The sequence below is a fragment of the Catharus ustulatus genome, chromosome 13 (assembly GCF_009819885.2).
Source record: "Catharus ustulatus isolate bCatUst1 chromosome 13, bCatUst1.pri.v2, whole genome shotgun sequence".
Lineage (NCBI taxonomy): Eukaryota > Metazoa > Chordata > Aves > Passeriformes > Turdidae > Catharus > Catharus ustulatus.
The window spans coordinates 12,520,227-12,531,474 of NC_046233.1; the positions used below are offsets into that span (position 1 = coordinate 12,520,227).

General features: G+C 52.9%; 1 protein-coding gene across 1 annotated transcript; it reads right to left on the minus strand.

Moving 5' to 3' along the window:
• Positions 1-3,421: 3,421 nt before the first annotated feature.
• On the minus strand, positions 3,422-10,471 carry SLC26A6 (solute carrier family 26 member 6). The gene is made up of 20 exons (XM_033071372.1): positions 10,384-10,471; positions 8,787-8,944; positions 8,373-8,512; positions 8,166-8,276; positions 7,723-7,895; positions 7,480-7,644; positions 7,200-7,352; positions 6,918-7,000; positions 6,678-6,825; positions 6,453-6,566; positions 6,285-6,362; positions 6,048-6,143; positions 5,819-5,925; positions 5,661-5,730; positions 5,401-5,493; positions 5,194-5,298; positions 4,496-4,672; positions 4,318-4,372; positions 3,913-4,034; positions 3,422-3,832 (listed from the first exon to the last, which is right to left on the minus strand). The coding sequence occupies exons 2-20, from the start codon at positions 8,912-8,914 to the stop codon at positions 3,809-3,811; spliced, it is 2,142 nt and encodes a 713-aa protein (XP_032927263.1). The 5' UTR covers positions 8,915-8,944; positions 10,384-10,471; the 3' UTR covers positions 3,422-3,808.
• Positions 10,472-11,248: the final 777 nt, after the last annotated feature.

Consider the following 11,248-nt stretch of genomic DNA (forward strand, 5'->3'; position numbering starts at 1 on the left):
CTCGGGAAATGGGGGTCCCGGTGATGGGGGTCTCGGGAGATGGGGGTCCCGGGAATGGGGGTCCCGGGAATGGGGATCCCGGGAGATGGGGGTCTCGGGAAATGGGGGTCCCGGTGATGGAGGTCTCGGGAGATGGGGATCCCGGGGATGGGGGTCCTAGATAATAGGGTCCCGGGAGATGTGGGTCTCGGGAGATGTGGGTCTCGGGAGATGGGGGTTCCGGGAGATGGGGGTTCCGGGGATGGGGGTCCCAGGGATGGGGATCCTGGAAAATGGCGGGGACAGGTCCTGGGGAATGTAGGTCCCGTAGAATGAGCATTCTGGGAATAGGAATCCAAGAGAATGGATGTTCTGAAATAGGCATCCTGGGCATTCTCAGAGCGGGGAATGATAGCACAAGAGAGTATAATCTTTATGCAGCAGTGAAACCAGCAACAGGCCTAACACCTTAAAAATCAAAATTAACACATCCTCCAAGGGGTAATTCTTAGAAAGGACAAAGACTTCCTTTTGTGTTCAAAGGCCTGGAATACTTAGCTTTGGAAAATCATCTCATTTACAAATGTAACTGCAGGAGGGAGCCACCATTATTATAATCACAGGTATAACCCTTAGTGGGGATCCATCCTTGTGTTGCACATTTCAGTCTCATTTTATAAGAAAAGAGGCATCGTTGAGTGGCTTTGGTGAAAAACATCCTACACGTGCTCAGAATAGAATTAGAATCCAAAAGAGCAAATATTTCAGGAAAGCCTGAGATATCGCCTATGATATCGCCTTCTAAGAGGTTCACTTAAGGACTGAATGCTCCATCCCAATACTGGCAGATTAGTCAGAGGTGAAAATCAATCTTTTTTTATGGTCCTTTGGGAAGACAGGGCTTGCAGGGAATTTGGTACTTCCTGGTCTATTGCTTACATTCCAAGAAAGAGTATTAAATACTGAAACAACCTTTGAAAGGTAAAGTGATTGTGGATGTGAAAGTCCAGTGCATGGCAGCCTCAGAAAGGAACCCATCAAAAGCCCTTTAAATCTCAACACACAAGCTGTGAGTTGGATTTTCAAAATGTAAAGATTGCACCATCCTTTAATCTGAAGGAAGGTATTAAAATGACAGTAAGGAAATGGCATCAAAGGCTAGAAAGACTCTGGGCAGCATACTATCAGACAGAAATGCCACTGATACACTGAGAAAACTGACACCAATGCAGCAGCATTGTACTAAACCCCAGAAGTGTCCACTGCTCCATGGTCTGCACACAGCAGCTCTGCAGCATTTCTACTGATCCCCTTCTTGGCAAGCCACTAGTTTCTTCAGTGCCAAGATTTTAGGTACATGATCTTAAAGATACAAATCAATGCCCTTCAAGTGAAACATATTGTGGAGAGAAAATCCTGAGATATTCAGTCATTCCATTTTCTAGACAGACTAAATAGAAAGAAAAGCAAGCTATAGGAGTGTGTACTTGCTATTACAAAACACCTGCTGGTATCTGAAAATAAACTAGCAGAAATTCAGCATAAATGAGACTTGAGGCAAACTACCCTTGAAGAGAATAATGGTGTGATAGATAAAAACAACACATTTCCAGGCCATTGAGGTACTTCAGATGTAAGAAATTTTTGTTAAGAATTGAGGAACACAGAAATACCTGCCACTTTTTTGCAGAATGCCATATAAACTTCATATAAACTTCATACTCCATATTTCACCAACAGTTCAAGTCACATCATCTGCATGTACTGACCTCGTGCGCTTCTGGTTGATACAAACCCCCATTATCTAAGTAAGGAATTACTCAGCAAGCAGTTTGCAAAGATTAATAACTTGGCATTACTGTGGTTGATTACATGCTCTGGCCCTTTTTTGCCTTCAGCTATGCATGCTGTACTTTCCTACCCTCACACATTTTTCCTACTCAGATACTTCTTCCTGTTTGTTAAATTTTTGCATAATTTTTGATTTAACTTTAAATGTGCCTTAGAAGTATTAAGTTCATTGTTGGTTAAGACAATCCAAAATTATACAAAAATTCCCTGCTCTTCAATATTATTTTGTTCAATTCTGAATCTCCCCATTTCTATATAGGTAGAAATATTACTATTATTATTATTGTTGTTATTATTAACACAATACTGAACCATTAACTAAGCTTTTGCTTGTAACAAATCATCTACTATGTAAGTGCCATGCTCCGTATGAATTATTGAACATTTTACATGATTAAATTATGCATGATAATTATATGCAAAACCAGTGTGCTCCTAATAACCAGGGATAAAGACTCTGTGACAACCCACAAACTCACCTAATTCATGTAAGAGTAAATTAATCACAGAATTTAGCATGTGAAATATTGAATAAATGTCTGAAGAGCAAGAAAAGAGTACAAAGCATGTGAAATATTAAAGTGCATTAATATATTAAAAACATAGTAAAGGAACTAATGCATTTTAAAATCATACCTTTTTAGTTTTTCAGGGAACAGCATAAATAGCATTGGTGCTAAAGCTTCCTTCCATTTCTCATTACTCTGGCAGCTGGACTCTGCCTCTTTGTCAGCATCTGAAAGATATGTATGTATGTCCTCATCTTCCTCATAATTGCCCAGTATTTCCAGGGACTTAGAGAAGATCTGTCACAACCACCAAGTTTTCAGTCAGATATGCAGAAAGCATTTTAATGCCTGTTTCAGTGCTGCTTACTCTTCAAAATAACCCAACACTAGTAAAGTAGAACCATCAGTTTTACAATATACACAAGTCTAAAAAGCTGACAAAGGCAGACATCTAAGTTTCTGTTAGCTGAAAACGAGGAATGTAGTTGTCTTGGTTTTGAAACAAATTTCAGGAGAAAACACCCTGGAATGAGTGTTTGAGTGTTTCCTCTAAAGAGAAAGGGCTTCAATAAATCCCTCTTCTTCTGCCAATGAGAGAAATGGATATCAAGGTTGAAAATGAAAAAAAAAACAAACCCTGTCTATTAACAAAAAAAAAAAATTAAGGGTGAGTGCAAGGCATAGGGGGAAAAAAATTGAATAAATGGTAAATATTGAAATTGAACCAACCTTACATCTCCCCCCCACTCCCCCAACTCAGTATCAGCCTTCTCTTGGCTGCAGCACCTTCCCCTTTGGTGTATTTGTGATTGCAGCCAGCAGGACCACTGGGGGCTGCCCAGTCAGGCAGTAATGTGACTATTCTGAGAATGGGTATCCCCACCCTATTGCTCCCTTGGCCACTGAAGCTCCACAGCACAGAGCTGGTCATGGGGAGAAGTGGCAGAAAAGAGCCAGAGAGAGGGTGCTGGGGAGCCCTCATGGGGGAAAATGAACCGGAATCCTCCCGCAGCGAGGCCATTCCCTGCAGTGCTGCGGTGCAGCTGTGTGGTCTAGCCCAAAAGTACCATTATTGAGGAAAGGGCATTGAAAACAACCCTGAGAAACACCACGTAGCTTTATTCATGATGCCAGCCCACTTGTGGGAGCAGGAGCCCTTTGGCCTCTGCACTGCCCCCCAAACCATGTGCTGGCCCGGCGGGGCAGGCCCGTGCTGGGGCAGTGTGGAGGCACCGGGTGGCCCCTCGGCATGGCAGCCAGCAGCAGCTCTGTCCAGCAGCAGCTCTGTCCAGCAGCAGCCCCATCACAGCAAGGCTCATGGACAGGGCAGGGCCCCAGCACTGAGAGTCCAGAGGGGCTGGTGGGGATCAGGGTGTCTGGGCCCCAGGGTGAGTGAGTTGGTGTCATCAGGGTGGCAAAGCCTTCCTTGTCTGCCTGGCTCCTGCAGGAGATGTCTTCTTCTTGAGGGGCTACATTCTGGTGCTGCGGTCCACCTAAGGGAGGCAGACAGGGAGGGGTTGGTGTGGCTGCCCTGTCCATGGCCATGCTGGGGACAGCAAGGCTGGGTGCTCACCGAGGCCTGGTGCTGCTCCATGCTGATGTGCTCCACGGCATCATGCACCGAGGGGAAGAAGGAGTGCTTGGTGATGGCTGAACTGAAGAAGTTGCCCCGCTCCAGCTGGGCCAGGACGGATGCTGTGTGGAGGAATAAGTATCTCAAGTGATGGCACCTAGCTGAGCCCCCCACCACCCACCTGGAGCAGCATCCTCCCGCCTCCTGTGTGGTGGGCGACACCAAGGTCACCACCAGGGACCCAGCTTCAAGGTTCAGATTGGATCCATGGGACAACCTGCAGCACCTGTCCCCTGGGGAAGCCCTGGGGATGGGAGCACCATGGAGGGACCCCCTGCACTATCAGCTGTGTGCCAAAGCTGGCCCTGCCCGGCCTGGGCTCATAACTCTGCAGATCCCCCTCACCCCCGCAGCCGGCAACGAAGACGTCCACTTCTATCTCATGGAAATCCTTGAAGATCTGCAAATGAGAAACAACATTTTGCCCAGGAAGAGGGATGGACAGCAGCCATTGGGGCACCCCACAGGCCTACAGAGACACCCTCAGCGAGGATGTTGTCCTGCCTGCTCCCCAGCCCCTTACATTCTTCAGGATCTTGATGGAGACGGTGTCCACAAAGCTGACGGGGCTGAAATCCAAGATGACAGCGTGGAAGCTGGGCTGGGGCAGTCCTAGGCTGTGCAGGGTAGGCTCTGAGGGGGCACTGCTCTCTCCCCCACTCAACTCAATCACTGCTGGGCCTGGACCATCCTCTGCATTCTGGGGAAGGGAAGGAGATCCGGCATCATTACTCCAGGGCTGGCAGCACCCTGGTCATAGCAGTGTTCCCCCAGACCCACCTTGGGGAGGTTCCTTGGCTGTATGAGGGCACAGGCAGCGGGTGGCCCCAGGAGTGGGTGCCCCTCTCACATCTTCACCCACTTTTGGGCTCTTTTCAGATCAAAATCCATCCCTCTCCCCAACACCACTGCAGAGCTGGGCTCATTAGCTGGCACCAGGCCAACCTTTGCTCTTTGTCTTAATTCTGATAAAACTTGCCAAAAGGTTAATGACTTGGCAGGGCCAACACATAATCATTAACAGCCCAGCTCTCCCACCAACCCTGGGTGTGACACTATGATCCAGTTCAGTCCCACTGCTTTTCTTATCCACTGGCCCTAAACTGAACCGAGAACTGCGTGGGCCACCAAGCCCCACTAGTGCACTGACACAAGTGTCAGAACCAGGGAGGGAAGAAGTGCAGGATGTCACAGGAGTGGTGCCCTGCATCAAGGAAGCACCTTTTCCCTCTTTGCCTTTTCCTTCTCCAGTTTTTTCTGCTGTTTCTTCAGCTTCTTGAGAGCCTTCTTCTTCTTCTCAATCAGGCGGTCCACATCAATGCCGCTCTGCAAAGCAATGTGGCCCTGTGTTCCCAGCTGCCCCAACACCACCCTGTTGCTGGCAGGCAGGAGACACAGGAAGCACCCTGAGGCTGGTGGCTCTCCTACCTTCTTCTTCAGGGCCTCAGCATACAGCTCTACATTGGCAAAATAGAGAGTGGAAGAAGAGCGGAAGATCTTCACGCCAGGGACCTCCTGTGCCTGGGGGCAGATGGTGAGGGTGCTACCCCAGGGATGGAGCAACCTACTCCCCTTCCCTCTCCCCCACCAAAATGCCCCCAGCCCCTTTTTCCAGTAAGCCACTACTGGGATGATTTGAACTGCCCTGCCATTGCAGGCAGCTCTTTCCCCACCCCTGGTGCTGTTACCATCTCGTATTCCTTCACATCCCTGTAGACATCAGTGTCGGAGATGCGCCCCAGGATGGAGTAGTGGGGGCTGCAGGGAGCAGAGCAAGGGGCTGAGGTCACCACAGGCTCCTCCTGCCCTTGGGATGTGGCACCAGCCCCAGCCCCAGGGTACTCACAGCTGGGTACGGAAGATGACCGTGAGCAACCCAAAGGCCACCGAGACAGCCAGGCCGATGTCCAAGTTCAGCAGGAGGGTGGCTACAAATGTCACAATCCAGACCAGCTAGAGAGGCGACACAGGCAGCTGCAGCACAGCCTCTCCACTGGCACCCACAAGCCTCAGCGAGGGTGGAGAAATCCTCTCCAGGAACAAGAGCACAGCCCCAGGGCTGGCCAGCACCTTACCAGGTCCACCCGGTTGGTCTTCCAGAGTGTGCTGAGGTCTTTAAACTGCTTGAACATGCCCTTGAGGTTGACAATGATGATGGCAGCTAAGATGGCCTAGGAGAGAAATCTCTGCAGCTGTGAGGAAGCTGAGGGCAAATCTGGGGATAGCTCTCTGCTGTTCCCCTACCATATCACCATGCCATGAGACACACACAGGTGTGAGATGTGACACAGAGGTTGTGGGACTAGATGTACCTTGGGCAGGTCCCGGAAGAGCTCTCCAATCTTCAGAATGGTCACCAGGATGACCAGGGATGAAATTACACCAGCTACCTATGCAGATGGAGAGTGGGAGGCGAGGGTGAGCCCCCACTGCTCACTGTCCTTCCTGCCCCTGGTTCAGCCAGCACTGCCCAGACCCACCTGGCTGTTGCCCCCTGTGCTCTCCTGTACCAAGCTCCTCGACATGGAGCAGCTGATGGCAAAACACTGGAAGAAACCTCCCAGGAAATTGGAGAGGCCCAATGCAATCAGCTCCTGCAGGGACAGAGCAGTTGGCAGGGGAGCACCATGCTTTCCTCTGGTGCAAGAAAGGCAAGATTAGCTTTCACCCAGGGTGGGGGCCCTGAGGGTGCCTCAGAGCATCACCTGGTTGCTGTCCACTTTGTAGCCATGTTTCAGGGCAAAGATTTTGCCCAGGGAGATGCAGATGGCATAGCCTACCACAGCAATGGCAAAGGCATTGCCCACCACCTGCCCAAAGTAGCTGATTTTAGGGGCCACAGGCGGCTTCAACCTACATTCAAGAGAGAGATGAGGCTCAAGCAGGGGTGCTGTGGGCAACACGGTGCCCTGGCACAGCCCCCTTCACTGTCAGGCCCTGCTCACCCGCTGGGGATGTTGCCCACCACAGAGATGCCAAACTTGTCCTTCAGGTTGACCCCATAGGAGATTCCAGTGGAAACGATGATCTGGGGGAGAATGGCTGGAGTGAGGCAGGGTCTTCCTGCACAGGGACTGTAGTGAAGGAAGAGGAGGAGGCACAACACATGCCCTGGAGCTACGCTTGCCAAGGGACCCCATCCCACCTCTGCCCACCCTGAAGGGAACAGGGATACACCAGGGATTCCTGGTTGCATCTCCACAGGAGGCTGGGACAGTTCTGGGTACCGTGATGAGCTCGATGGGGATGGGCATGGGCAATTTGGCAGCAAACTTGTGGTTGAGCTCTTTCACAATCAAGATGGCCACCATGGCAATGATGGCAGTCACCAGGGTGCCCACATTTGTGTCTGGTAGCTTCTTGCAGAGGTCGATGACGGTCTAGAGAACAAAGGAGGAGGGAATGTGCTTAGGGAAGCAGATGCCCCCCCAGCAGGTTTTTGGAGGCGTCTGTGTGCCCCACAGGTGAGCACTAGGGGTCCTTGGGTGCCAGCAATCCCCCACTCACCACAAATAGTGAGAGTGGCCCTGAGTGCTCGCTCTGGGAGACTCCAAAAACATTTTTGAGCTGGGAGACAAGGACATGCACAGAGGAAGCAGTGGTGTAGCCACGCACCAGCGGGTCTGAGAGGTAGGTCACCACGAATCCAAACTGCAGGAGGCCCAGGGCCACCTGGAAGAAGAGATGGCAGAAATGACCCACAGGTTACAGTCTGTTTTCTGCTAGACTTGGCTTAAGGGACCACCTTACCTGGAAGATACCTGTCAGGACAGTGATGGTGGCCACCAGCTCCACCCTAGCAGCATCTCGCAATTCCTCATTGACCGTTGCATTGGTGCCATTGACTGACTCCAGGAAGTTCTCGCTGGGCAACATGGACTCTGTCAAGCTCCCGATCATGACAGAGATGACAGCAAAGGGACCTGAGAGCAGGTAGAATGTTGGCAGGGAGCCCAAGGTGGGCACCAGGACCTCTCTGAGAGGACCTCTTAAGGGGTCAGCTTCCTTTTCCTTAGGCCAGGCTCAAAGCATACACACTATACTTTGGCTCTGGCTTGGCCAAACCCCTTCTTGGTGGAGCAAAGTAAAGGCAAGGAAAGTTCCCCCAACAGCTGGTGTGGTAATGTTGTGCCATGGACATCCTTGTTCCCTCCCCACCATTGCTGCACAAGCACATGGTCCCTTCAGCTCACCCACGGAGTTGTGCCTTGATGTTCCAAAGAAGAAGTAGAGGAAGACGGGGTAAAAGGAGGAGTAGAGACCTGTGACAGGCGGCAGCCCAGCCAGCAGTGCATAGGCAAGCCCTAGAAGGTGGAGCAGGGAAAAATGTCAACAACAGCTAACCCCTGGCCACCCCACCTGTGGGGAGCCCCTGGCAGTCTGGGCATGGCATCACTCACCCTGGGGCAGGTGCATGATGCCCACACTGAAGCCTGAAACAATGTCCCCCAGGAGCCAGTCCTTGATGGGGTAGCGGGGCAGCCAGCGCAGGAAGGGCAGGAAGCGGAACAGCAGAGACTTGGCAGCAGAGCCCGAGCATCTGGTGGGGAGGGAGAAGGAGCTGAAGTTGAGCACAAGGGTAGGGGGCTTGGGGACTTCAGCGAGGGTGGATGGGGCCCATGGGAAGCAATAGGGTCTGTGGGACTATCAGCTCCATCCACTGGAGCCTGGTTTCCCTCCAGGCAGGAGGACAGAGTGGGGACATGGGTATTTGGGCATAGGGAAATGAACCCCCAGGTCTGCAGCTCTCTGTGGTGGTGGGGCTGGGGTGCCTGGCAAAATCCATGCACATCCCAATGGCCACATGGTCTTACCTGGTCTTGCGGAGACAGCCACGCAGAGAGGGCTTGGTGGGAGGTTTCCTCTGCGCCACCTCCTCCAGTTCAGCCTCACTCAGCACCTTGTGAGGTGCTCGGTGGGTCAAGGACATCTCTGCTGCCATGCCCACCTGGCTGTTCGGAATGCCAGTCCACTGCAAGGACACAAAGGACAGCTCAGCCACATTCCCACGGCCGGGGGCAGCCAGCACCCCACCCCTCCTGAAGCCCTTCCTCCAGCTCCTCTTGCCCACAGAATCATCCCATCCTGACCCTGAGGATAGGCATGAGCCGAGTTTTGGGAGTCCTGAAGCAGCAGCAGCGGCTCAACACGGACAGCAGCAGGCAGTCAGCAGGTGGGTAGGGAGGGAACTGAGGCTTCGGCAATCAGTGCTGCCCACTCCTGCCCCACAGCAGCCCCATCCACCCCGCTGGATTGCACAGCTGGGGTCTGCCAGCAGAGCTGCCTCGGGGGGGGCTCCCCCTCCACCTGCCCACGCAGGACCAGCCTCAATGCCAACCACCTTTCGCCTCCGTGTACTGCAGCAAGGCAGGGCAGTGGGCCAGCACAGCTGCTGAGCAGAGCCCCAGCCATCTCACAGCCCCGTCTGCAGACTTTGTCCCTTTACACATGAGGGGAGCAGGAATGTGAAACCCTGGCAAATGTCACAGCTCACCATCCCTCCAGCAGTGCCCTCTCTTGACCCCTGCAGTGCAGAGCAGGATGAGCCTGTGAGCAGAGGAGCTGGGCTGAGGTCTCATCCTTCACAAGGACTGAGGAATCCCTGTACAAATCCACAGCTTGCCCTTGCTCAGGGCTCATTCTGAAAGCTGCCCCATCATGCTGGGCCCATCCAGCTGGTGGCCTGCTCAGTCTTAAAGTGTTCATCCACTTGCAGCTGGACCCTTGATTCCCTTGTTGGGTGCCCTGCCCAGTCCTAAGGTGGGTGCTCATCCACTTGCAAAAGGACCCACAACCCCCTCCCTGAGTGCCTGGAGCTGTGCCAGCCTGAATCCCTGTGTTACCCCCAGCCCTCCTACCTGCTGTGCTCAAATTGGTCAGGAGCCACCAGTCAAGTGCACGCTCGGCTTTCTTGTATTTATTAAAACCAGCCAGTGATCTTTGAGACACTGTTGCCTGCCTCCTGCCCTTCCTCCTGCCCTGCCGAGAAGATGCCCCACTTCCCAGCCCCATGGATACACAGCACCCACCATGCTCCCCTTGGTGCCCTGGTGTGCTAGGTTCACCAGCTGTGGCAGACCCACCATTGTCACCACTGTGCCCAGAGCCATCCCATTGTGGGCACTGTCTACTACAGTCTCAGCTCCAGGTCCACAGCTGTATCCAGGATGCTGCCATGCCTGACCACCCATGCCACATACAAGGCAGGAGGCTTCTTGCCACTGGGCACAGGCTGGTGCCAACCCCCTGCCAAGAGCTGCCTCCCCAGGGCACTGCTGTGCCCCCACAGCTCCCGTGGATGTCCGCTCCCCAACCCATGTCCTGGAGCACGAGTTGTGACCAGCACAAGGAAGGTTACCCGGCACCATCTGGTCATAGCATCCAGGGTATTTTCCCCCGACCCTTGCTTACCTGCTGGGAACAGGTGTGCTATGCTCTGTGGACTACCCTGGTCTCACACAATTTGCAGATCAGCCGTTATCTTGTTCCAAAGGTTCCCCTACTGAACCCATCACACCTCCCGGGGCTTTATCACAACCTAGAGTTGGTTGCAGAAATTTCTGAGTCACATTTGGCCCAGGCCAATGGGGACACGGCAGCGGAAATCCGGGCTCAAATGTTTGACCAGTAGCAAGGTGTGTGTGAAGGCAGTGGGCAGGGCCAGCCAGTCATTAGAGAATCCTGGATCCTCTGGATGGTGGGATGGGGTGACAAGTAGCAGGAGCAGTGACATCCAGGACCACAATCTCTGGAGTTGGAGCAACTTGTCTCCATCCCAGGTGCCTGGTGGGGGCAGCCTGTGGCCACCTTGGCTCTCTGTCATGACCACAAACCAGGTCCCGCAGCTTTCAGTGATGCTGAGCCTCTTCCCTGAACCCATCCCTGTCCACCCTCATGCCCATCAATTGTCAGGTAAAGGCATGTCCAACACAGGCACTCACATACAACTGCTGCCTCCTCCTTTATTCCCCCCTCCCTTCCCCCCCCCCCCCAATCATTTATTCACTCCCTCAGCACTCCCTCACTGACTCCCTCTGTCACGACCTCAGAATGAGAGGCCATCACAGGGCTCCTGCTTGGAAGCTAATAGCACCCCGTGTCATTTATTGCCTCCTTATCACTGCTCCCTCTCCCCACCTGTGCCATTCCCTCCTGCACTCCAGCCTCCTGCACCCCAGTCTGGTCACTCTGCCTGTGGCCCCTCCTCACCACTCCAGCCCCCCCAGTAGCCCTCCCTGGCTCTTACCCCCCAGCCAGCCTCTGGAAGGGCAGCAGG

Coding starts and splice junctions, on each gene's coding strand:
- SLC26A6 (XM_033071372.1), bottom strand. CDS start 8,914: ATGGCAGCAGAGATGTCCTTGACCCACCGAGCACCTCACAAGGTGCTG. Junction 8,277..8,372: donor CATCATGCACCTGCCCCAGG/GTGAGTGATGCC, acceptor TCCACCTTCTAG/GGCTTGCCTATGCACTGCTG. Junction 5,494..5,660: donor ATGTGAAGGAATACGAGATG/GTAACAGCACCA, acceptor ATCTGCCCCCAG/GCACAGGAGGTCCCTGGCGT.